The 27,405-nt window shown below is 49.1% G+C and overlaps 1 protein-coding gene across 4 annotated transcripts in view; it reads left to right on the forward strand.

Annotated features, from left to right (window-relative positions):
• Window positions 1-27,405, forward strand: part of RALGAPA1 (Ral GTPase activating protein catalytic subunit alpha 1) — a 575,362-nt gene that overhangs the window by 188,975 nt on the left and 358,982 nt on the right. For 2 of the 4 annotated variants that reach the window (XM_078659359.1, XM_078659360.1), the window contains exons 14-17: window positions 1,450-1,579; window positions 3,032-3,269; window positions 19,991-20,152; window positions 26,570-26,704. In XM_078659359.1, the coding sequence (XP_078515485.1) occupies window positions 1,450-1,579; window positions 3,032-3,269; window positions 19,991-20,152; window positions 26,570-26,704 (665 nt within the window). The remainder of the gene's footprint in view (window positions 1-1,449; window positions 1,580-3,031; window positions 3,270-19,990; window positions 20,153-26,569; window positions 26,705-27,405) is intronic. The other 2 variants (XM_078659361.1, XM_078659362.1) reach the window with 1 other exon arrangement.

Raw genomic sequence — 27,405 nt, forward strand, 5'->3', positions numbered from 1 at the left:
CCGAGACCCTGAAGAGCCGTGCCCCTCTTTGGGTTCTGCCAGACTGGTTCCTCAGTGCCCACATGCATCCTTTCTTTGCAGGTACCGTTCGCCATTGACCTCAGCGTGTAGGGTTCAAGGCTCCCACCTCTGAAAGCACCTCTGCCCCCGCACGCCCCAGGGCAGGTAACCTTGAGCTCTCGGTGCCTTCTTGCACCTTGGCCCCTACGTACCTTAGGGCATGAAGAACAGTCCTGTGCAGATTGTTTCTGCCATAGGATAACATTACCACGTTCTAGGCTCATGTCTCAAATCGGACCGCTGTCATTCTCTACTGTTTCTATTGTAAAATGTGATAATGTCTAAAGTAAGTGTCTGATTACGAAGATCTTGGTGTCTGAAATGTTATGAAGGTGTTAGTCTTTCCCAAATTGTTCAAGTTTTTTTCTTGAGTGAGTGTCTCATTTATTGACTCTGTGTATATAACAAATGCTCAACACTACCCTCTGGTCCGCCTAGTTGGCTTGCCCACACTACCACAAAAAAGAACATTTGGGCTTATTAATTTAAGCCCTGTAATCTAATAAGGGTCGTCTGGACTTTCCACACAGTGTACCTCATTTTGGTGCACGACATAAAAAGCCAGCTTCCTACAATGCTTCTTTCCAAAGCTCTGAGGTGAAGCTATGCACTTGAATAAGGAATTAATTTAAATTGTGCGCTCAGTGGCCCATGTCTTATGGCCTATACAAGCCCAGCTACGAGAAAGCAGACAGCTTGGGGACTTAAAATGCTGCTTTGTTCATAGTTGAGAACCAGCTGCCGAGATGTCAAAGCGCACACAACCTGAGAAGGGGGGCAGGAAGTAGCAGACACATTTCCCTCCTGCATCAACTCACAGCAGCCTTTATCATGCTAAAGAAATGGAAATAAGGTGTTGTTGTGCTGGGGACCTTTGCCCCTGAAAAGTACTATCTCTTCACCTTCTGGTTGACTGGCACAATCCCCTGTTGTCTGATGCAGCAGGTTGTTTTATTCTGCATTTTGTCCCAGCTGTCTTGTGCCAAAGCTCCTCCAGGTGTGGCCTCTGGTTTTCTAATAGATTCTACGGTGTCCTGACCGAGTCCCTACTGTTCTGACCGAGTCAGACAACCAAGATAGCTTCTTTCTCTGACCGAGAGGCTGCAGTTGTCAATGTACTCTTCTGGTCTGGCACAGAGACACACTTTTTCTGGTTCAGTTGCATACTTACTGTGGCGTATACATCCCAGTTATTTGGCTCAGAGAATCATATTTTCCAGCACTGAATATGAATCACTACATGGATACGTAGACATGCCTTCTGTATGTGTTGATATTCTGTTTCTTTCAGTCGATTTGAAAGTTTAATCTCTTGCACAAGTTTTGTATGAGTTCCTTTCTGTCCATTTGTGTAATGCTTTTGTCACTATTGCATTCTTTACTTTTCAGGATCCAGTTGCTGCTAGTGATGCTTCGTGTCACGGAATCTGTCCTGAAAGTTACTCCTCAAGTCCTGCTTCAGTATCAAGGAAGGAAGAACCAGCTGTTGGCAGGCCGGCTGGCAGGACCACTGTTCCAGGCAAAAACACACCTTTATTTATATCATTTCTTCTGTCAGGGGGCTACCACAGTGCTTGTTAGGGGGTTTCTCAGGGGGAGGGTTCCAACGATTGATTACCTTCCTGCAGCCTGGGTGCTATCCCTGCGTCTTGCTATGCGACCTCTCGGATTCCTGTTCAGCCTCAGTGACTGTGCTAAGGGACCTTTGATAATAGTGCGCAGGCAGATTGAATGCTGGTGGGTGGACAGCGGTGGTTGCTGTCGAATGTCTCATAGGGCCAGTACTATAGCCCCTTAGGGTATGTATTTCTTATGTGGCTGGTTTTTTTGTATCACCCGGTGGGGAGTCTTTGTGTCCCTATTTATTAAAGAGCGATCAGTGGTGACGGAATGTCCTCCTAGTCATCAAACTGGAGTTGCCCCTAGAGATGAAATGTTAGTTCGCGCTGTCTGCTGCTCCCTCAGTTTCCCAGCGTCTTCTTGCTATAGTTGTACCACCATACAAGCTCTAGTGATGATGAGCGTGGTTCTTTTTGCAAAATCAAACATGCTGTTCTTTGAGTCATAGTCTTTATTTAGACACCCCTTTAAATAATCTTTTGGAGTTGCACTAAGAAGCACAGCACATCGTATTCAATGGAGATGTCGTGCACAGACCACTCGGTCCGTCCGCTTCAGTTACTGCTAGAAATGTCTACTAGTTTCCGGCTTGTGTCCCCACCCAGCTATACTCATTCAGCACAAAAGGAGGTGGTAACAGTTCTATCTGAGCGCACTGCATGTAAAGGTTAAAGTAAATAATCAAATTGTATACGATCGGTGCTCGTGTTGAAGGAAGTCGGTTACCTCGACATCACAAACAAATCACCGAGGTGATTTCAAACTATACAAATTTCTACCGAGCACTCAATGTCCATAAATAAGTCTTTCAAATCATCTGAATTTTCAATTTATTTTCTTCATTGAAAAGTTATTTTCTACTAATCGTACACCTGGATGAATTAACTGCAATATCGGAAGATACAACTTGGCGAATTTAGAAAGGAAGTATACGGAAGAGATATAATTTTGTGAACTTAAGATTAAAACGATTGACTATGATGAATAGTACATAACTATAGGAATTATCCAAACGGCCCTGAAGAAGTCAAAGGTCGACATAGACCAGACGAAACACGTGTTGGCTGTGTCAGAATGTTTTGGATTAGTAGAAAAGAACTTTTCAATGAAGAAAATAAATAAAAAATTCAGATGATTTAAAAGACTGTTATTTATGGACATTGAGTGCTCGGTAGAAATTTGTATACTCATTCAGCATATGTGACTGTAAACTCAGAGTTCCACCTGGTCGTCCCATTCACAGCGTTCCACCATAGCGTGCCTACAGCGAGGTTGTCCATCCTTGCGTACTGTTGCAAATCATCTGGTGCGGGTGGTAACGTTGAGTCATTGAATATGTTCTGTCTTTCAGACTCTCATTGTAGCATGGATTAAGTCAAGTTTACACGTGAGTGTTTCACGGGACCTGTGGGATGAGCTGCTTGCTGTGATGTCTTCCTTGACCTACTGGGAGGAGCAGGCCACCGAGTGGGCGCACACCATGGAGACCCTGACCAAGGTGCTGGCCAAGAACGTCTACCACCTGGACCTGAACGATCTGCCTTTGGACAAGCTCAGTGAGCAGAAGCAGAAGAAGCACAAAGGGAAAGGTAAGAAGTGCCGCCGGCGCTGTGCCATCTCTCTATGAGCCCTGCATGACTTCTTGCAATCCACAACTGTCATGACCAAGAGGCCATACTAATGGCCGTACAGCTTTATACAATCTCGGTTACTGTAAAATCTTCCCATTCTCTGCCTTTGGTGGCGGCTCTGCCCAAGGCTATCTCAGCTGTCTTAGGTTTGAGACCCAAATATCTGCGTAACTCGAGAGTTACCTCTGCTCTCTGAAGTCTGAGCCTAGGAGATGGCTCTGTAATCTGGAGCTGGGCAATCTCAGATGCATCCTCCTGTCTGATTCTACAATCTTCCCTTTACTCCTTAGCCAATGTTTGTAGGTCAATCCTGGGCAGCCCATGCGCTGCTCTGCGAGGCAAGCTGTAGTCCGGTATGGACTTCAAGCTCCACCCACTCTCCGCTCATATTTTTCATTGGCTTGTCATTGTCCTCTGTAAACTGTGGCTTTTCATTGGTCAATAGGGTTAGTGTGAGAAAGTGGCTCTATATCTACTAGACTGGAATAAAGTACAGTGTGTATAGAGTCCACCAACCCCAGAGGTATAACAGAGGTTAAAGCCAGGTGTGACCTTCCTCTCTAAAGTGGTAGCTTGGTCGAAAAGTAAGACAGCACCAGAGGACAGTGTAAAGCATTTGTTGTACCCACTCAGTCAGCAAAAGGTTTCACACACTCAAGAACTGAACTCCAGGCCAATTGTTTTTATATTAAAGATATAGTTGTTTTATTTTTAGAACCAACAGGTATAAAAATATACTTTTCTCGAGATGAGTACTCATGTAATTACTGTGCAAAGAGGCAATAAACTTTGTGAACACAATAGATACAGGGGTTGTAGTAGGCAACACAATTCTAAACACACTTTAGCATTGAGCTCAATGGGTTTTCCTATATAAACACAGTTGATTACTTTGTAGATTACTTTGGTAGTTTCAGGACTGGATCCTAGATTCAGTCCTGGGGTCTAAGCTGAAACCACTTTGCTAAAATCGTTTTAGTTATTGTAGTGATTTTTCAGGAATATAAAGCTGTTTTAAAAGTTCACACTTAGAAACTTTTCAATGAAAATCTAACCTGTTATCCAATGGGAGAAAATTCAGGTTGCAGGTAAAGTACGCTCTCAATACTTTTGTAATCCAGTACTGGGCTCCTAGGTCCTGCACTGGGGTCTCAACTTAAAACAGGTAAGTAATTACGTTTCAGTATTTCATATGATTTTTAAAGAATATTTCAAGTTTTCAAAAGTAGACACTAAGAAGAAATTTCATTGAAAAGCAGACAATGGATTCCTACGGAGAAAATACAGGTTCCTAGTAAACCCGGTTAGGATTACTTTTGCGGTTCAGTACTGGGATACAAGGTACAGTACTGGCTTCTATCCTGATCACAGGTGAGTACTTCGGAATTCGGTTGATTTTGTATTAATATTTTAAGTTTTCAAAAGTAGACACTTGGAAGATTTTTCGAGTCCAGCCAGTCAATGTTATCCAATGGCAGGTAAGTGAGTTATCGGTTTCCAGGTGAGTACTCAACTGGTGAAGTTAAGGTTCTGGGCATAGACTCTGGGGTCCTCCAGGGTCAGGTAGGTACAGTTGGTACACCCTCAGCGGCACAGGGGCGGCCGGGTGCAGAGGTAGTTAGGCCCAATGACAGGCAGGGGGCCTTCGGTTGGTGGCTGCTGGCTAGCAGGCCACGTGGCTGTGGGAGCTGGGCTCCTGGTCACTTGCTCAGGGCAAATGGGGAAGCAGGATAGGGCAATGGTGCACGGCCAGAGGCACTCGGACGGCTGGGTGCAGGGTGCTTTTGAGCCGTCGGGCGCTCAATGTTATCCAATGGGAAAGGTTAAAAAGGAACAAAGGCTGCAGGCTCGGGGACGGAGACTCTCCAGGGGCGACCAGCACTTCGAGAGGTAAGTTGGGATCTTGGAGCACATGTAGGTACCCCAAAGGAGGGCGCAGGGGGTTGCAGGGCGCCGAATGCAGGGGTGTCTTTAGGTGTCGCAAAAGCTTACCATCGGATGGTCGCGGTTGGGGGGGACCCTGGTTCTGAGTCTGCAGGCGTCGTATGGGTCGTCGAGGAGGATTTTTGGGCACTGGACTTCGGGTCCCAGTCGCCGGGGGGATATCCTCGTGGTCTTGGATCACTTGGGCCCGGGCTCGGCGGGTGCAGAGTGGGCTGGTCCGAAGCTTCCTGGTGGGCACCAGGTGGGTTGTTGCAGCAGAGCCTCTGCTGATGGGAGTCCCAATCGTCAAGAGGGTCAAGGCAGGCAGGTCCTCTGGGTGTCCCAAGGTTGCTGTCCACAGGAGTCGCCGGGATTAGGCAGGAGCAGGTTCCAGGGTCGACAGGCAGGTAGGGCTGGGGCCAAGTCAGTTGTTGTCATGTTGTTAGAAGCTGCACAGCGAGTCTTCTTCTTCTTGATCTTCTTTCTTCTTTTCTTATCGGGATCTGAGGAAGGAAGGTTCAGGGAGCACCTAAAAACTGAATTTAGGGGTGTTACAGCCAGGGCAAGGGCAGGGACCAATCAGACACTGTCCTGGGGTGGGTACACCCCCTAGCCTGCCCCTCTCCTTTGGGAGGAGGGCAGGAGCCTAGCTGTGATTGGGCAGGGCTCCCGATCTTCAAGATGGTCGGTGCCCGGGTTCGCGCTTCACCTCGCCTCCTCCACCTGAGAGGTGGGGTTGGCACAAGCTGGCACACCCCCCTTCATGATGTAGTTTTTCCCGCCAGTCTTCCCGCCAAAGTGGGGGTCAGGACTGGTGGGGGCCAGTTGCTGGGTACAGCAAATGGTCTGGAGAAGCTCACAGAGGCGGTATGCCTTTGAAGCTTCCCCCTGCCCATCCTGGGGGAGGAGACCTAGCACCTCGCCCAGGATGCGCTTTGTTGCAGACCCAGGAGAGGGGGGGGGGGCTCTCCACCCAGGGGTCCAGCAACATGTCTGCTGTGTGGCAGCCTCTGCAGCCACTCAGCCCAGACGTGGATTTTAGGTTAGGTTTTCAGGGGGCATCTCTAAGATGCCCTCTGGTGCATTCTACATTAAATCCCACACTGGCATCAGTGCGGGTTTAATGTGCGGAGAAGTTTGGTACCAAACTTGTCAGTGAAGCCATTATGGTGCTATGGAGTTCGTAATGACAACCTCCCAGCACCATATACTCCTAATGGCAGCTCTGCACTTACAGTGCCCAGGAATGGCCCTGGGCACTGTAGGGGTACAGGTCTCATGCACCTGTGCCCACACCACTGGCATAGGGCACCCAGCTAGAGGGGTGACTGAAGTATGCCAGGTAAGTGGGTTCTGTGGGCATGGCACACAGGGATGTGTGCCATGTCGACTCTTTGTTTAGTTCTGTACTTAGACACTCAGCCTGCAAAGGCAGTGTGTGGGTGCCAGGGTACAGGGCCCCTGAGGGTGGCACACTAAGTGCTGCAGCCCTCAGGAGTCTTCTCTGGTCACCATGCCCTGGGTACCTAGGGTACCATTTACTAGGGGCTGACAGGTGGCCAGAGATGCCAATTAGGTTTTAGTTGTAACACAGTTTTAGGGAAGGAACACAGGCCGTCCTGGGTGCCTGGTTGGCAGGAACCCTGAGCACACTCTGTCAAAGCACATCAGCAGTTCAGAATAAAGTGGGGGCATACCAATGCAAGAAAGATGGCACTTTCTCACATACAGTTGCAAATATCTGACTCGTCCTGCAGCTGTGCATCCTTCCAAAGCATCGGAGGGCTGCTGGCACTTAGCCAACCAGCCAGCATCTCCCTTGAAGTGGAGGAGCCACTTGCCTGCAGGCACCAACCGCACAGTCCATTCACCAGTCTGCTGACCACCGGTTCTGTTGACATAGCAGCCGGTCAGGAAGAGGTCACAGAGTGTCCAGAAGGTCTGCCCCATCAATCCATCCTGTCTTCGATACTCTGATCCAACCCAGAAGCTCCCTGCAGCAATACCCGTGGTACCGAGGCCTGTTGCACGCACCAAGGCTTGTTTATGTTCAGTCTGAACACCACCAAATCCTCCCTGCACGTTGTGGGACTTCGACAGAAGCGAGCTGCATGCCATAAGTCGTCTTCCTGTGTTTCTTCTGCCTCTTTTGCATGTGCACGAGAACCGCTGGAGCCTCAAACTGGCCGAACCGCTGTATAAAACTCCTATGTACTCGAACCCTCAGCCTGAGTCCATTGAAACTGACAGTGTCTCTATGATCCTGAGACCCTCAAGAGCCGAGCCACCCTTTGGGTTCTGTCAGATTGGTCCCCCAGTCCCCACTTATTCTTTCTTTGCAGGTACCGTTCCCGGATTGATTTCAGCATTTGTTATCGAGGCTGCCACCGCTGAATGCACCTCTGTACCCAGACACCCCAGGGCAGGTAGCCTTGATCTCTTAGTGCTTTCTTGGACCTTGGCCCCTACTTACCTTAAGTCCAGTAGAACAGTCCTGTATGTCGTTTGCAGGTGACCCTGTGCAGTGTATGTTTCTCTCATTGGATAACATTTCTGCCTTCGAGGCTCATGCCTCAAATCTGACCGCTGTATTTTCTAAGTTTCTTAAAATCGCTAACACGAAGACTACCTGATTACAAAGATCTCAGTGTCTAAAATTATATAAAAATCTGTTATATTTACTAATTGGTGTCGCATTTCCTTATTGAGTGTGTGTCTCAATTATTGATTCTGTCCATGCAAGAAATGCCTAACAGTTCCCTCCCTACGGCTGCTCGACCACACTGCCACACATAGAGCACCTTGGGATTGTTAAAGCAAGCCCCTGTACATTAGTAAGGGATACCTGTACTCCCTACACAGTGCACCTCATCCAGCTTCCTACATTGACATCTGCCAGAGGCATTCCATACCGCTTGTGTAGCAAAGAGTTGGTGCAGAAAGAAAAATCCCATCTACTGCACGTGTCCGCTGTGCATTAGAGGCTTCAGGCACAGCTCCTTCGGAGATGAATACCAGTGTCATCCTAAGAAGTCCTGCCTACATCTAGGTATCTGGACACCATAATAGCCACTCAGTGGTGTAATTGGAATGTTAAAGTGGGCATCACTGATGTCTATTACCTGCATCCCGATGACTACAGCTTCTCCTGCAGTTGGGAAGTGAAAATCCATCCGGAGAAACTTTCCAACAATGTATGCTGGAGGACAGGGAGTGGATGTGGGGGTATTTGAGAACTGTTTGAAAGTTGTAAATGCTTCGGGGACAAAGTTACTCTACCCGCATTGATTGGCCTAATTTCTAATCTGGCGTTGAGCGGGCTGCAATCTGCTGCTATTTTCCTGTACGGTTAGGATTATGGGTTGGGCAAAAGATTCATTTTTTGATATGAAACACCATGTAACCTGATGGTGTACTTTAGGCTTTGAGATGAGATGTGCACTGTAAACTATCTCTTTTAGCTAATTTATTTTGGGGCTAATATTTTTCATAATTTGGTATTTACTTTTTGGGTATTTGTGATGAATATCGAATAAAGTTTTAATTGAATTTAATTGACTTGTAGGTTGAGTTCCTGATCTGTGCTCTAAACCCCCTGAGTACCATTAGTTGTCCAAGTCTCTTAATATATTGATTATTAAATCAGCAGAGCAATATTAATAGCAACGGTTTAATAATGATTGGTAGCAAAAGAAAAAAAGCGACCCCTGAGCCCTTGTTGTGCCTCCACCCTCATTAGTACAGCGCTTGCAGCCATCGGCCGTAGCACAGCAGTCATTCCTACTCCATGAATATGTGGCCTCAAGGCGGCTGCCTTACCTCGCTTCGCCCCTCAAGCCATGAATATCAAGATCAACATAGAAACAATAAATCCCTGAGCGGCGGTCTTTCCTGAGGATCACTGCTGTCTTGTCATTGCACCAAAATCCTAGAGTTGCAGGTTGGAGCCCTGAGTTCCTAAGCATGTTTAAAGTTTTTCAACGCTGGTCTGTATCCGAACAACTTTTTTTGGTGTAACTCAAACACGGTGAAGTTTAGAAGCTGTCTTATGGATGATGCACAAAAACCCATTTAAGAAGGTGGTAGATATAGATAACATCTTTCTAAAATACAATGTTTGTAGGGGTTGAGTCCACCTTTATTCAGCCCCAGACCTACTTCAAGATTCAACTGCTTCCGTCTCTTAAATCACCATCAAATCTGACTGCTTTGTTGTGGTATGCTTTACAAATCTTCCAAGTGAATCTTAATACCCAAAAAATGACAGTACAAATGCTGAAGAATTTGCTGTTCAGTATATTTATGATGGGTCGGTCTTGCCTGTTTGGTGAATAGGTTGATTCAGCATTAGAAAGCTTTAAAAAGAAAGCCAATCCACTGTGTGTAGCCTGCAAGACAGTACCCTCAACAGTTTTACCCCTTTCCTGGCTGCTTTAGAGGGTTGACGTAGCTGCAGTGCCAAGACCCACCAGACATTTCCACCACGGATGGCAAAGTATGACATCCAATAGATGTATTCTGCGGACCGTTCAATGGGGCTATGCCCTACCATTCCTTTTAGAGATGCTTCTTGCTCCAAGAATCAGAGACTCCTTTGGCCAAAGGGGCCATCAAGAAGTTCCTGACCCCAGAAATAGGGACTGGCTGCTACACTTGCTATTTTCTCATGCCGAAGAAGGACTGACATCTTCTTGTTGAAGAATAAATTCATGATGGCCTGGTTCTGTAGTAGGGGATCTCTGTGTATAGTCATAATCTAGTGAATAGTCCTGCCCATGTGCGTGGACCCCGGCAATCAAAAATAATCTCTTAAGTAGCCAGAAAATTGCAGAACTGCAAAGACACTTAAGAGAAAATTTAAAGACAAATAATGCAGCCTATATCCACAGGCTACACTGTCCAGTACTTCAACTAGAAATTCCACCAAAAAATCCACATACAGCAAAGCCTGTCCAGATTTCCCTTGTTTTCACTGCAAAACCCCTCAGAAATGATAGAGAGGAAGGCCTGGACAGACAAGCCCCATAGGCTGCCATTATGTGGCTTAAATAGGATACTGTGCCTTTAAGAGAACCTTCCAGAACCTTCTCTCAGTATCCCAGAATGCATAGCAGGTCCAACTTACTTTCAGTTCTTTTTTCCGGCTCCTGCTTACAGGACCCTGTGCCTTTTCAAGGGTTTATTGGAGTTTTTGACACTTTTTGGATTAAAAGTGTTCTGCTTTGATTCTTGGTGTTTCCTGTTCACTTCTGTGTGTTTGTTCAGGCTTTTAGGGATCTAAAATGCCTGCTTTATTCGACAAGTGCCCAGCATGTGGAAGGAAGAAGGCCAAGACTGATCTACACGACGTCTGCATTATTTGCCTCCCAGATGAGCATGTCCCTGAAGATTGTGACATCTGCCAGGCCTTTTCTACAAGAACCCTGTGGGAAAGACAGAAAATTAGGCTCCAAGGCCTGGAAGAGAGGGGTCTGCAGGCTGCAGGTGGGTCTGGGCAGGCTGGGAAGGCTCCCTCTGCCCCTGCTGAGGCCTCTGGGGGGCTCCCCAGAGGCAGGAAGACCAGCAAAAGGTCCCGGTCTCCGTCGACGTCGATAGCATAGACGACGACGTTGAGAGGGATGACGACGGTGTGTTCCCCTTCTCCCCGGGGCTCCGGGTCGAGACAGCGTGGGAAATCGACGTCGAGAGGCCTGGCCAGGCCGCCGTCTAAGTCACCGCCGACGACGTCGAGGCATCGCCGTCGAAGCGACACCGCCGGTCGCCGTCGACAAGTTCGACGTCGAGGGGACCCTCGGCGTATAAGACCGTGAGGAAGCGGTCTTCGAGAAGAAAGAGTCGACGCTCGCCGTCGAAGTCTGACCGCTCGTCGTCGAGGGGGCGACGATCGGCGTCGAGGAAGAAACGCTCGACGTCGAGGAGACGGCGTTCGACGCCAGAGTCGAGAGATCGCCGTTCCACGCATGAAAAACGCTCAACGTCGAGCAGGAAGAGATCAGCGTCACCTGGGATCTCAACCTCCTCTAAGAGGCGCAAGAGGGATTCTGGCGCCAAAAGTCACGCTGGATCTGGTGGCGGACGTAAGAGGCGTCGCTCACGCTCTGGAGGGTCTGGATCACAGGCCCCTCCCTCGAAGAAGTCATCAGGCACGAGGTACTCGGTGGTCTATACGACGCCAAGGCCTTTGACCCCTCCTCCTCTACCGAAGGAGGCTCCACCGGCTAAGCCGCCGCTCCCCTCCCTGCCTCCGCCGTCTCCTGAGGGGCGGCCTCTGCCGCCAGTCCCTCCTCATAGGCCACCGAGGTCGGTGTCCCTGCCTCTGCTTCCGACACCTCCTAAGGGTACGCCTACCCCGAAGCCCCATGACAAACCACGGATGACGCCTCCACGGAAACCGGTGGAGCGCCCACGTGCTGGGAGGTCGCGCTCCCGCTCCAGGAGAAGGGAACGTTCGCGTCATAGGTCTTCAACACGATATAGACGGCGCCACAGGAGACACAGGTCTCGTTCACGGACCAGGTCGTCTGGGACCAGGGACTACTCCCCGACCTTGTCAGATTCGCCGGACACGCGGGTCTCACCGGTCGACGATCTGGTATCCTTCCAGGACGTGCTGTTACGGGGTGCAGCGAAATTGGGCATTACTTTGACAGTGCCCACTCCGAAGACCTCGGTCATCTTTGAGACGCTCCATCAGAAGCACTCGTCTCGGCTGTTACTGCCACTGGTGCCGGGCCTGGAAGAACCGGCCCTGGATCTTTTCCTTACTCCTGCGGTGACTAAGGCGGCGCCTTCCAGACTGCAGAAGAAGTACCGGGCTCCTGACTCGGACCCGGCCTTTCTAAGGCTGGAGCCCCCTCCAGACTCGGTGATTGTGACGGCGGCGCGCAAACAGCATGCCACCACGCCTTCCTCCACAGTTCCGCCAGACAAGGAATCTAGGTGGTTGGATTCCTCTGGGAGACGAGTTTGTGGGACTTCGGCGACCTCAATGAAGGCAGCTAGCGCCACGGCCTTGTTGGGTCGGTATGACAGAGCCCTCTGGGAATCTCTTCAACAATTTGTGGAACTTCTTCTGCGGGACAAGCGGGAAGACTTCCAGGAGGTGCTTAACGAAGGGATGTTGGTGGCGAATCAGGTCATCAGCGCTGCAGCCGACTCCTCTCTTCTGGCGGCGCATGGTTTCTGCCACGAAATAAACCAGCGACGACATGCCTGGCTCCGCCTTACGTCTCTGAAACCGGACGCTCAGCAGAGGGTTGCCAATCTGCCATTCTCTGGCGAAACCCTGTTCAGGAAGCACGCTGACGACGAAATGGCCCGCATGAAGGCGGAAGCTGAAACGCTCACAGCGGTGGGTTTGGGGAAGCCCAAGGAGACCAAGAAGACGTACCGTCCGTTCCAACGCCGGTTCGGTGGTCAAGGCAGAGGGCGTGGCCAGTCTTCTGGACAACAGCAGCAACAACAGCAGCAGCAGTTCAGGAGACCTTTCCAGAAGCGCCAGAGGGGCAGAGGCGGCCATCAGTCGGCACCAGCGACTAAGGGCCAGTCCGGGTCTAGGCCCTGAGCACTTACTTCCCCGACAACTGTTACCCGCTCCGGTGGGGGGAAGCATTCAATCTTTTCTGGCAGAGTGGAGAAAAATTACTCAGGACAAGTGGGTGCTGAATCTTGTTTGCAATGGATACAGTCTTCGGTTCACCAGCCCTCCTCCATCGATCCCTCCGGTTGGCTCGCAGTATCAGCTGCGCGAGCTCCAGGCGGAGGCCGATATCCTGTTAAGGAAAAGGGCGATCGAAGTCGTACCTCTGTCTCAAAGGGGAAGAGGTCTGTACTCCCGATTCTTTCTGGTTCGAAAAAAGGACAAGAACGAGTTCAGGCCCATTCTGGATTTGCGACAAGCAAACAAGTGGATTCGCAGAGAAAAGTTTTGCATGCTGTCGTTGCATCAGATTTATCCTCAGCTGCAACGGGGAGACTGGCTGTGTGCCATCGACCTCCAGGATGCTTACTTCCATGTGCCCATTGCACACAAACACAGGAAGTTCCTGCGGTTCCAAGTCGGCGCCAATCACTATCAATACACAGTACTGCCATTCGGACTGAAGTCTGCGCCGAGAACATTCTCAAAGTGCATGGCGGTGGTAGCAGCACACCTAAGGAAGAACAAGGTGTTTGTCTACCCTTACCTGGACGACTGGTTGATCAAGGCCTCCTCCTTCGCGGAAGCACAAGCACACTTCCAGAAGACGTGCGTTCTCTTGAACAAGCTGGGGTTGCACATCAACATGTCCAAGTCGGTTCCGACTCCAGTCCAGTGCATTCAGTACTTGGGAGCCTCCATCGATACGCTGTCAGCAAGCGTGTCTCCTTCGGAGGAGCAACGATTATCACTACTTCGGAAGGCTCGGGCTCTCATGTCCGCTCCATCCACGACAGTGAGGACGGGGTCTTCTCTACTGGGATCGATGGCCTCCTGTATCTTCCTGACGCCACATGCACGGCTGCACATGAGACCGTTGCAAGAGTGCTTGGAGGATCAGTGGGATCAGAGGAGAGGATCTTGGGACGACAAGATACGCCTATCTCTGCATGCTCTTCAGTCTCTGAAGTGGTGGTGTTCAGCGGAGAATCTCCTCAGAGGGGTTCCCTTCCACAAGGACATTCCCACTCAGGTTATCGTGACGGATGCTTCTCTCCAGGGCTGGGGAGCGCATTCCGGAGACCTACAGATTCAAGGGACGTGGTCGCCGGCGGAGTCCACGTACCACATCGATTTCCTGGAACTCAGAGCTGTTCACTTGGCACTGAAGGCCTTTCATCCGTCCTTTCAGACCAACTCTCTGCTTGTTCAGACGGACAACACGACAACGATGTATTACCTCAACAAGCAGGGAGGATCGAGGTCACGCACCCTGTCGCAGGAGGCGCAGGCGATCTGGCGCTGGCTTCTGGCTCGAGGACTGACGATAACGGCTACCCATCTGCCAGGTGTGCAGAATGTTCAGGCAGACGCGCTGAGCAGACTGATTCAGGAAAACCACAAATGGGTCATAAACGACGAAGTACTAGGAGAAGTCTTCGCAAGGTGGGGGACTCCCGACGTAGATCTGTTCGCCACCGCCGAAAACAGCAAATGCCGAGGCTTCGCCTCCAGGTACTACCAACCGGGGACGCTGGGGAACGCGTTATGGATCGACTGGTCGAACAGCTTTCTGTACGCTTTTCCACCCATTCCCCTGATTCCGACGGTTCTCATCAAGCTGTCCCAGTCCAGGGCGCGGATGATACTGATTGCCCCGGAATGGCCCAGACAGTGGTGGTTCACGGACCTGCTTCACCGGTCTCTCCTTCCTCACATTCGGCTGCCGTGCAGGCCGGACCTTCTCACGAAGTTCGGGGGGCTGATGTTGCACCCCAACCTCTCGTCTTTGAGTTTGGCAGCATGGCTCCTGAGTTAGTGCAATATGGTCATCTGAATCTCCCTGCAGATTGTATGGACATACTGGAGGAGTCTAAGAGACCTTCCACTAGGACTTCCTATGCTTACAAGTGGAATAGATTTTGTATCTGGTGCAAGTCTAAGAACTATGATCCGACGACTTGTAAGGAAGATGTCATCCTTCCATATCTGCTACATCTGGCGCAGTCTGGCCTTAATGTTCATTCCATTAAGGTTCATCTTGCTGCTTTGACTGCCTACAGGAAATGCCCTTCACAGACTTCCTTCTTCCAGATCCCTGTGATCAAAGATTTTTTGGAAGGCTTGAAGAAAGTGTTCCCTCCTGTCAGGCTTCCTTCGCCTTCATGGGAATTGAATGTGGTGCTGTCCAGGTTGATGAAGGAGCCTTTTGAACCTATTCATAAGGCTTCGTTGCAGCACCTGTACTGGAAGGGAGGACCTGGCTTGGCAGTTAGGGCTGGACTGTTCCCATGGGGCACAGGGTCAAGACTGATTTGCATATGGCTGGGTTCAAACTGGAAAGGCATGGTGAGCGAAAAAACGATGGATTTAGGCCCAGATCTCTGTACTGGGGTGAATGTATGACATCGTTCTGCATTCTGTCCATCACCTGTTGTTTTTGCTCCTGTCCTGGAAGGCGGCGTTCCTCGTGGCCATTACATCGGCCCGCAGGTTGAGTGAAATTCAGGCGTTGTGTTGCCAAGAACCTTATACTGTATTTCATGCTGCTAAGGTTGTTATGCGTACTCACCCTAAATTTCTTCCCAAGGTTATTTCTGATTTTCATGTCCACCAGACCATAACTTTGCCTACGTTTTTTCAGAATCCTTCATCTCCAGCGGAAAGGTCGTTACATTCCCTGGATGTTAGGAGGGTATTGAAGTTTTATCTGGATAAGACTAAAGATATTCGTAGGTCTGACCAATTGTTTATCAATTATGGATCTGTCAAGACGGGTCTTGCGACCTCTAAGCAGTCTATCTCTAGGTGGATTGTGTCCTGCATACAGCTATGTTACCAAAAAGCTAATAAGACCTTAGGAGGTAAGCCTAAGGCTCATTCCACCAGGGGCAAAGCTGCCACGACAGCTTTGCTCCGTAATGTTCCGATTGCAGAGATCTGCAAGGCGGACACTTGGAAGTCGGTTCATACCTTTGCTAAGCATTACTGCCTGGACACTGATGCCAGGGCAGATGCTCAAGTTGGACAGGCTTCGCTGCGAAATCTGTTCGCACAATAGTGGCGTTAATTCTCTTTTCTCCACCGCCGCTTTGGTGTGGGGATGGGCTTGCCATTCTATTCACTAGATTATGACTATACACAGAGATCCCCTACTACAGAAGGAGTAGTTTCTGTCCTGTAACTCCAGGTCTGTAGTAGGGGTATCTCTGTTATAGTCATAAGCGCCCTCCCGCCTCCCCTGTGGAGAGAAATGTTCCTTTGAGGAATGCGACAGGTTTGGCGTTTTACGCCTTCAAAAAGAACTGAAAGTAAGTTGGACCTGCTATGCATTCTGGGATACTGAGAGAAGGTTCTGGAAGGTTCTCTTAAAGGCACAGTATCCTATTTAAACCACATAATGGCAGCCTATGGGGCTTGTCTGTCCAGGCCTTCCTCTCTATCATTTCTGAGGGGTTTTGCAGTAAAAACAAGGGAAATCTGGACAGGCTTTGCTGTTTGTGGATTTTTGGTGGAATTTCTAGTTGAAGTACTGGACAGTGTAGCCTGTGGATATAGGCTGCATTATTTGTCTTTAAATTTTCTCTTAAGTGTCTTTGCAGTTCTGCAATTTTCTGACAACTTAAGAGATTATTTTTGATTGCCGGGGTCCACGCACATGGGCGGGACTATTCACTAGATTATGACTATAACAGAGATACCCCTACTACAGAACTGGAGTTACAGGACAGAAACTACTCCTTCTTTCTGCACTGGATCAAAACGACAGATGGTAGCTTCCTAACTGCAAGATGCCTACTTTCATATATCCGTAGTGCAGTCCCACGGGCTCTATGTATGGTTCTGGGTGGGCCAGGAGCATTTTCATTTTGCCATGCTCTCTCTCAACCTCACCAGAGCCCCTCAGGTGTTCACGAAAGTGATGGGGGTGTTCACAGCAGACATTGGGAGGTTGGGGATTCCAAATGTCCCCTACCTCGACAACTGACTGTTCAATGCAAGCTCGCCAAAGTCAGTCAGTGACTGCCTCCAGATGACGGCGAACCTCCTGACATTGTTGTTCACTGTCAATGTGCCGAAATCACATTGGACTCCTTCGCAGAGACACCCTTTCATTGGAGCTATCCTGCATATGGTGCTATTTTGGGCCTCCCTTTCACCACAACAAGCCCAGCACGTTCAAGCTATGATCTCTGTGTCATCTTTGGTCCTGCGTCTGGTGAGAGTACTGCAAAAGACCTGCGGTGGTGGCTCAGCTGCAGTTGGACAGGCGGTGAACCCTCTCCCTGCCCGACCCCATCTGGGTTTGACAGTGGCGACCGATGTGTCCGTGCTGGGATGTGGAAGTCATCTGGGAGGGGTGGAGATCAGAGGACTCTCGTCTTCGTCAGAGCCCCACCTCTGTCACATGGCTCAGTTAGGCCCGGGAGAGAAAGCTCCTATGTTGACATGCACATGTTTCCGAAGTTGCCTTCTCTGTCACATGATGACTTTTGAGACACATTTGCATGTGTGACGGTGCAGAATTAGTTTCCCTGAAACCTCAATGCTAACAAATTCCACTTCGTGGAACACTATCGCGACACTTTGAACACTTCGTAGAAGTTCTGAACGCACATTGTGCAAATGTGGCTATTTATTATTTGTCCATGAGGTGACGCAGCTATCAATAGATCGTAAACAATGACGGCCTGACTAAGGTCTTTACTTGGGAGCAGGGATGCTTTTGTTTCAAATAAACAAGCATTTCCGGGTTAAGGCAGAGGAGCACTTGCTGTTATTGCGAGGTCACTGCCCACTGAAATCTTAGTCCAGCTGCTTGCGGATCCCACTGCGAGGAGAAATGTCCAACCTGTGACCAAGATGGGGACCCACATACTTTCCCTTCAGGTAATGGGGGTGGGATCATCCAGTAGGGGATTCTTGGCAGAACACACACACACCCTAGACACCTAGGACGGAGAATGCATAGTAGGAGTACGCTATACTTAGTTCATATATGCTCGGCAAGCTGTTTCCTGATGCCAGAGGTCACCGCTGCACCCGAAGCCCCTGGGCCATGGGTAGTTTGACCAATGGTGTTGCTACGTCCCCTAGTATCTTTATTTACCTAGGCAGTTGTAGGTTTTCTTTGTCTGTCCTCCTGGCTTGAGCCTGCAGTCTTTCTTCAAGACCGATCTCCCCCATTGAGTTGCATTGGGGCGCCTGACGCTGTGTTGGCACCCTGCACCCAGCCTCCCCTGTGCCGCTGAGGGTATAAGTTTGATGCTGCATTGTGCCCCCCGTACTTACCTTAACTCCAGGAGATCGACCCCTGACACCCCTTTACTCACCTGTGAGCAGTGTGACTTTGATTACCTCCAGCCTCCATTGATTAACATTGGGCGCCAGACCCCAAATTTGACCTCTGTACCTGGCAGCCACAGTGCCGCTGGTGGTGCAGTCTTGGAGACTGAATTCGTAAGCCGAGTACTTCCCTGCAAACGGCATTCTTGTTTTCCTCCCATAATTTAATATGGAGAAGCCTGAAAATTACATTGTGTCCACTTTTTAAAAAACATACTTACATTTATGCGTACATCTTGGTCTTAAAATACAACTCAAGAGAAGCTGATTTTTCTACAATTGGTGTGGATCTCCTTTTTGAGTTTTGTCATTTATTGGTGAGTGTGTGTATAACAAATGTTTTACACTCGTCTGTGTTTGGCCTAAGGCTGCTCGCCCACACTTCCACTAATAGAGCACTTTGGGTTTACATTGAACCCTTTACACTTCTGGGGAATCTCTGGACTCTGTGCACGATATAACCACCAAGTGGTCTATCATACACAGAGCCAGTCTCCCACAGTTTTGTAAAATGCATTGGTTGTACATCTTATGATTTTTGCCCACGGGTACCGACAATTTGTCATCTCCCACCCACAAAGTACTGGAAAGGGCCGCACATTGAGTAAACATTGGGTCCCTTTTGATAAAAACTGTACTGCTGCTTGTCAACGTTGGCTCTAACCACTGACTTGGAAACGGCTGTCAGTGAGCTGTACGGTTTGTGACGTTTCTCTGCTGCTCAACCTGATGATGTAAAAAGCAACCTGAAGTGGACGTCTCCAGTGTGGGGTGTCATGAGGCTGTGGGTTGCAGTCACTTCGAGCTGCACCAACATGCCTCTGGTCAATGGTAAAACCAGTAAACAAGGTGGTATTTCTTGCCCAGCCACTGGATTAGATTTCACATGCTGTGAATGAACAAAGTATCCTTGAGCTAAAGACTAAACAGGAAAGGTTATTGTCCTGTAACATTAACACCGTCTCGGTCACACAGAGCTCTGCCTGCCAAGACCGGTCATTGAGTAATGCCGTCTAGGAAACTTGTCCCATAATGTGACTGAACTCGACCTGTGCTCATCGAGGGTGTATACTTCTTCCGCTCGTTGAGATCTCTTCATCCTTCCTATGTTTACAGCCCCATCCCATCCATCTGTTCCCGGCTTCTCCAGCGAGCAGCCCGTGACCTACTGGTAGCTCTCCAGCGACCAGGAAGTACCTCCCCTGTGCCCAGTCCAGCACACTAAATTAGAAGCTTTTGATTGACTGAATACATGTTTACCAAAACTGAAAAGTGTTCATTAAAGTCAAAAATGTGTGTATTTTCAAAACTGATAAGCTGATGTTTACATTGTCAAAATCTATTTAAAAGTGATATTTGAGCGATAAATTGTGACTTTGGGGAGGTTTATTATTAATATTAATATATTAATATTAGTTCAGTCATGTATTTTCTACAGAAAGGCATTCCACAGCCTTTTTTTACATTACTGCTGGCAACCCTGCCTGACACACTCGGGCAGTCACTGTGGGTGATTTTACATAGGGTGGCCACTTAACATAACCTTGTTTGGGTGGTCATATTACAGCACTACTGTTGATAGTAGGTCGGGATGAATTTGATTGATCGTAAGTAAATAATCTATTCTTTCTCTTTTTGTAAAGCTGTATGTTTTTACTTAACATGATTAGAAATGGCTGCAAACTGACATGTTTGGAGCTATATGTAGAACACACACACTAAGAATGGCTGAGTTTTTTGCAGTTACACACATGCCACTTTGTTTTCTAAGTAACCGGGCACGAGTTCCCCAAGGCATCCGTTGACAAGTCTTTCTCCCGCGGCTGGAGTCGAGACCAACCGGGACAGGCCCCAATGAGGCAACGCAGCGCCACGACCACTGGGTCCCCAGGCACAGAGAAGGCAAGGAATATTGTGCGGCAGAAAACAATTGGTATGTACCTACGGGATGTATGATGATAGTAAGGGGAAGTGAAACGTTCTTGGAATTGGATTGATGTGGCCTGAACTTAGAGGAGGAAAGCCTCCCCTTCTGGGTCCAGGATCCTGTTTGTTTTACTGTTTCTGTTCAGCACTTAAATATTGCTGCTCAGTGTCCTTTCTGTTCACCACACTATACTAAAACAGAAACCTCTGCAGCGTGACTGGGTGTGCGTTTTCTGCTTGTTACGTTGGATGTGTTTAATCTCTCCACCCTGTAGATTGTACCTGGTTGAATCCTCCTCCACCTTTGCAGAGCACGCCTCAGTAAAAAGTACCTTTCAGTTTTTTGTGTCACAGAATACTGCTGCGTTACCTTCTAGCTACTGCAGATTTCCATGGCAGCCGGACTGCAGACAGTTTTTATTTTTGAGTTGAGGTGCAGCAGGGACTGATCTAGAGGTTGATGCCCTATCGCTGGATACCAGGTTTAAAAAACACAGAGATTAATTAGCTGCAATCTAATTCAAAGAAGCAAACTCTTTAAATCAAGATAATCTAAGTCTCTTCTTCAGTCTATGCAGAGTTATACGTGCCAGTAACCACTGCTGGCCAGCGCTTGGGCTTGCATAGACCTTACGTGGGTAAGCAGTCCTCGCCTTCTATAGACCGTACTTAGGTAAGCAGTCATTGCCTTCCATAGACCATACGTAGGCAAGCAGGCCTTGCCTTTTATGGACCATATGTGGGTAATCTGTCACCGCCTTCTATAGACCCTACGTAGGTAAGCAGGCATTTGCTTCTATAGAACATATGTCGGTAAGCAGGCATTGGCTTCTATAGAACATACGTCGGCAAGCAGGCCTTGCCTTTTATGGGTAAGCTGGGTATCTATTCTAAGTTAAGGAATCTGCGGCTAGTAGTCTCAGATGTACGAGTTACTTCCCTTCGGTAGCGATGTATCTGGTAGAGACGATTGTAGCTGCAGATTCCTTCACGACCCACCCTTCCTTCCCGTTCTGCGAGGACCCTATGCTTGGGTTTACTGCAGTCGACTCCCTTTGGGTGTCTTGTCTTCTGTAGGTGTCTTGTTCCTTTTCTTCTGGTCAGGCATCCCTCCTGCTCGTTTTTCTCCAGCGTGAGGGCCTACTTGACTCTTCTCTCTGTTGTCAGAGTTCTGATCCCCTCCTGGTCTTCTCCGTTAGGGGTTCTTTTACCTGTCCTTGACCTCCTCCTCCTTTCAGGGGGCATGGCCATCCTTGGCAGTATAGTCTGGGGAAGGATGACCGTTGCTCCTCTGTTCCGGGCTTGTGGCCCTTCCCCTTGTGGTTGTAGTTGTCGATTTTCTCTCTCTCTCTCTCTCTCTCTCTCTCTCTCTCTCTCTCTCTCTCTCTCTCTCTCTCTCTCTCTCTCTCTCTCAGCGCTCTCTCTCTCTCTCTCAGCGCTCTCTCTCTCTCTCAGCGCTCTCTCTCTCTCTCAGCGCTCTCTCCTGCTTGTGCCTCCAGGAGTGCTCTCACCTTGGCTTGCAAGGTGGTTCCACGGAGTGGTGCTTTACGCTTCTCTTGCTATGGCCTTCTAGTGCTTTACTGCCACTTGGTGCTCTCGCCTTGGTTGCACCAGCTGTTCCTCAGAGTGGTGTTCTGCCCTTTTTTCCTGCTCTGGCCTGCTGTGGTCGCCCCCTGGTGCCTTAGTGCCACCTGGCGGTGTTTTTCACCTTATGTTTCTCTCTATTTTGTCTATCTGGTTTTTTCGCACACTGTTCCCATGCTCTCCTCAGTTTTGTTGTAATGGCTCCGCGTTGTGGCGCGGAAACGTTCTCCGAAGCAAAGTGATGTCAGCGCGCCGGGTGGGGCTTATGTTACCTCGCTGACGTCACGCCTGCAGAGCACATCGGGCGGAGTTGCGTGGCACCACCCCCCGGCGCGCAGGGATGCTGGGCAAGAAAGTTTTCCGGGTACAGTCTCGCGCCTAGGGGATATTCTACGTTCAGGATTCTGCGGCTAGAATCGTCTCTACCAGATACATCATTACCGAAGGTAAGTAACTCATACATCAATAGCATTAGGCCACACCTCCCACACAACAGGCCTTCCAGCCATTGTGAGGTCGAGCCATAGGCCCAACAGACCATGACCAGGCCATCAGGGGCAGCATACGTCTCAATCCCCTGTCCCACCTGGTACAGTTAGTTCTGCCGATCTTACACCTGACTCCTTCACAGAAGCTCCCTTTCGTCAGTACCATCCTGGATATGGTGCTCCATTGGACCTTACTCTGGACCAGGAAGTCTAGGACGTTCAACTTATGATCTGCTGTTTCAGCCTCAGTCCTGGGTCTCAGTAAGGGGGGCTCTGAAGGTTCTTGGCCTGCTGACGTCCTACAGCCTGCTCCCCAACCATGCCAGATGACCTATGTGGGCTCTGCTGTAGCATCAGAAGTCTCTGTGGTCCCAGCACCTGGTAACCTGCCAGATTCCAACCAGGTGTTGGGGGAGATTCTGTAGTGGTGGCTGCTGTACCACAGTTGGACCAGCTGCAGAACTCTCAGCCTACCCCACTCGGAGTTGACGGTATTGACTGACGCGACTCTACTGTACTGGGTAGGCCATCTGGGAGAGGTGGAGGATAGCTGACCCACCTCTATATAAATCTGATGGAGCCTGTGGGCGATTCTCTGGGCGTTCAAGGCCTTCCTGCAGAGCATCAACGGAAGGCTGGTTCAGCTTCTCTTGGACGACACAACCGCAATTTGGTACTGCAGTAAGCAAAACATGATGCGGTTTTGTATCCTGTGCCAGGGTGCTCTGCACCTCTAGAGCTGGGTAAATTGTCTGGGCATTTCACTGGCAGTTCACCCCCTGGCAGCATCTTTGATTGCCATGATGGACGAGCTCAGCCACCGATGCCTAGTGGAACATGAATGGCCTTGTCACCCGAAGGAGATGCAGGGTGTCTTCCAGCAACGGGGAGAACCCTAGCTTGATCTCTTCCCCACCGCAGAGAATGCGCAGTGTCAACACTTTTACATGTTAAATTGTCCAAGAAGTCTCTCCCTAAAGAGAGATTCTGCAGGTAGTGGAGAATGGGACTTGTGTATGCCTTCCCTCTGCTTTCTCTCCTACCCAGAGTTCTGAAGAAGATCAGGAAAGACGTGGCCCACATCATCCTAGTGCCTCTGGCTCAGGCCAGGAGGGTGAATACACAGAACTTCTGGGCCTAATCATCTGCCCTCTGATCTGGCTTCCTTTAGGAAGGATCTTCCTTCGCAGCACCAGGGGACGTCTTACACCAGGCCCTGAGGCAACCGGCATCGCAATTTGAGGAGAATGAGCAGCTACAGTTACTAGTTTGACCTCCCTCCAAAGTCACTAATGTAGTCTGGCAGCTCTGCTCCCGCCCACGAAACATGCCCGTTTCGGGTGTTGGGATTCGTTTGTTGGGTGTATTGTTGTTTGTTTGGTCTTTGGCCAAACATTGACTTTCTGTCGGCGCTGTTAGTTTGTTGTTGGCCTTACCAGCTTTTTACGTTTGCCGGACCAGCAGTCCTTTTTCAAATCACCTGTTGTGATGCATTTTGTTAAAGGTTTGCAACATACGTTTCTATCGAAGCCCCCTTGTGATGCTGCAGTGCGACTCAATTCCCTCATGGGTACCCCAATTTGAACTAATGCACATTTGTCCACTGCACCTGCTCACCTTAAAAACTGTGTTTCTGGTTGCATAAACGTCAGCAAGCCATGGAAGTTAGTCAGACTCTCTCGGTCCAGCCCCCATTTTACTACCTTTTTTCCTAAACAAACTGATGGTAAATACATGTACAGCATTCTTACCGAAGGTAGTGATGGGCAGAGGATATGGCGCAGCGACCAGAGCTGGGGATCCGGTTTCGCGTCGTGGTGTCAGCTCAACATCCCGTGTTTCTAGGCAATTCACTTAATCTCCCCTGTGCCCATGGATAGCGGCTGGATACCCTCACTGGTGATAAGCAGTGCTATATAAATCTACAAATTATTATTGATATTTTAGCAGCAGACAAGTTATCACTCTTCTGACCATTTTTGTTCTGCCTCATCCCTAAGACGAGAGACTTTATTTGGATCCCAAGAGAGTGCTCCGCTTTTACATCCGTGGCACCAAGGAACATTGGGTGGACAATCCGCTGTTGGTGGGGTTCTCTGGAACAAAGAAGAGCAAGGTGATGCAGAAGCTGACCATCTTACGATGGATAAGCCTCGCGGGTCCTGCATATCTGTCGGTAGCTACCTGGGCATCGCTGCACATGTCCACAAAGCTCTATTGCCTTGCCAGTCCGGTCCGCCGAGGTGGGCATTTTGCCTGTTCGGTCCTTTAGAACTTTTTAATCTGAGCCACTCCACAGACTTGCCATCCTGGGAGGTGCTGGTTGGTTTCTATTCACGATGGGAGGAACCTGCAGTTGGAAGAGCATCTTCTCTTCATAAATGCTTTTTTTCTGGTCGATACTTTAATTGCAGATTCCTCTCCGCCCTCCTTTTTCCTATTCTATGGATTGGTCTCCTTTTCATTTAAAAAGGTCACAGTTTCTGAATCTGCACACTGGTTCTCCCAGTTAGAGAATGGACTCCGCATCCGAGGGGGTGGATAACCTCGCAAAAGAATCCAACTTCATTGTGCATGAATGGCGCATACATGAAGCTCTGAGTGTCACTCCTGGCGTGAACCAAGCTGGATGTAGAGTTGCGCTGTGCCATGTACCGGGACGCAGGAGCACTGCCCTTGAGTTTGTTGGATCTAGTCTGGCACCTGGGCGTGCTCACAAGGAGAGGAATCTGCTGTAAGTTACACTGTTCAAAGGAAAGAGCGTTACCCAAGGTCCGTAACTTGTTTGATTTCCCCTCTCCACTCTTGCTTCATAAAGTGATCCTCAAGCTGCAAAAAAGTGCTCCTTCTGAATGACTTGGGCCCAACTACATATAGTTCTCGGAGGTGATGCCAAATTTTCCATTACTCCCTCTAATCCAAAACGTGCGTGCTTGAAGGGTTATGCTCCTTTCAGGCCGCTTGAACCCTTACAGGAACATAACACAGTGGTGTAAGGCCTGCTTTTGTTAGTGGGCTTTGAGGAGCAGCATGGGTGCTCTAGTCTGCTCTGCTTCCGTTTCTCATCTTTGTTTCTTAGAAGCTCATTTCTGGCATCATTAGTGAATCATGCAAAGCTTCCATAGTAGTCATTTCTGGAAGTCTTTTTGATGTGCCTTCTCTTTATAAACAAAGTCGCTGGTAAACATTTTTCAGAACGTCTTGGTTTAGTCTTCCTCCCTGGCCCTCGCCAGAAAGCCAGATTTGGTTCAGGACTTGAATGGTCTCCTAAACTCTTGGGTTAGAATCCACACCCTCAAGTGATAGTATTCTGTCACTTGTGTTTTTCCTGCTCACAAGTGTAACTTCGATGCACTGTTTCTCGACAGAGCAGCTGTAACCACTGCTGTCAAACGCTCGTTTTGACGTTACACGGAGTCTTGCTTATTGCTTCCATTTGAATCAAGGGACATGTTTGCCAACCTCTTTTTTACAAAACTCTTCTCTGGTGACCGAGAGGATCCTCCTCGTCTCCAGTGTTGAGAGCGCGCTCTCATTCGAAGGGCACAGATCTAAGTGCCCGCTTTACACACCGCTTTTCACCTTTGGGTGGTGGCTGAACTTTGCCTGGCATGGAAGGAGCCGAGGATTTTATAGCCCTATGGGCGTTCTCTTCAGGGTCTCCTGCTCGGCTGGATATCTATGAACATACTGTCTGGGCAGAGATAGCTGCCACTGCAGTCCTTCTGCTTGTAAATGTGCGTGAGCTGTAGAGTGTCCGACTAGGCTACTCCTTCTGTCTTCTGCTCCTCATGCCTTCTCCTCATGCCATGCCTTGGCTGCTAGTTCCAGGGATTATGCCCACTCAGATCTAGCTATGCAGAAGAATATTTTTAGGCAGATCTTTTTTTCAGGATGCGGTTTTTCTTCCTCCCACCTGCATTTCATACTTGAGAATCTACCCTCTTTCAACCCCTCTCGTCCATTTTCTTGTCAGTGTTTGGTGGTGGTGGCTGTCCTTGAGCTAATCTGTGGCTTAGGCAGGGCTGTGCATACTTCTGGGCATAAAATATTGAAAGATAACTTTCTGCTGAACAGAGTGCTTTGTTTGATGTTGGTGGTAGAAGTTAATTAATCTACAGGGTTCTTTAGAGATTTGTAGGACTAGGAATAAACCGAAGCAGAGTACTGTGTGTTGGCTGGGATATCTGTTGGTCGGAGGGCGGAGGGTGGAGGATCTTTGTGTTGTTTGTGGTTGCTTTTCTTTGTCCGCCTCGCTGTTCGCTGCTGTTGTGGCACAAGAGTCTCTCATTGTCACTCTTCTTTCTCTCCCTCTTGGCTCCCACCTTCTCTCTTTCTCTCCTTCCTTGAAGCTATGAGAAGCAGATCCATTGGCGAATGTGCTCTGCCATCAGCCTCAATTCGCAGCGCTAAAAGTGTTCCTGTGCTGCTCCATCCTTCCAAACCCTCTCTGCCTGCTCTCACCCCCCTCTCTGACCAGCTTACAGGTAGTGCCACCTCTGCTATGTCTGCACCACCCATGCTCTCCTTGCACTCGGCTTTGCTCTACTTCGAATGCCATTTCACAGCTGCGAACTCTGACCGCCATTGTATTGGGAAGGGAGGACAGTGGGTCAAATGGGCAGGGTGCTGTTTAAAACTCAAATGAAAAGGTTCTCCACCCCATTTCATTCTCACGTCATTTCATATCTGCAGCCGGAAGTGGAAGCTTCAACGTTAGTCCTGTGCCAGTGTGTTAACTAAAGGGATTGCAAGTTTGACTTGTACGGTACACAGTACACAGTAAGCTTACCAGTATTTCGGAATACACCGATGGACACAAGGGTCTTTAAGTCAGAAATTAAATCCGTCCTCCTAGGCATGGTGGGGGGCACAGTAGTCCATGGCTGCATATATCTTGCAGCCCATTGTTTTATGCTTTTCAGACTTTGATTTATTCACTGCTGATGCCATGATAATGCTCCTGGAGGTGCTCCAGGTTTTAGACGTGATGCTGTTGGTATGTGTCGCAAGAATATGAGAATGTCCAAGATGATGCTCTCTCCTGTTCCACGCGGCCGAGCCTGAATATCCAGACCTCTAAAGGGGTCCCTGCAGCTGTGAGAACAATGGAGCGGTGCACTCCCAGGGTACTAGAACCTTAGTGTTGGAAATGGGATCCCTGGCTGGCCAGGGCTTTCGCCAAAGT

The sequence above is a fragment of the Lissotriton helveticus genome, chromosome 9, assembly GCF_964261635.1.
Source record: "Lissotriton helveticus chromosome 9, aLisHel1.1, whole genome shotgun sequence".
In the NCBI taxonomy this organism is placed as follows: domain Eukaryota; kingdom Metazoa; phylum Chordata; class Amphibia; order Caudata; family Salamandridae; genus Lissotriton; species Lissotriton helveticus.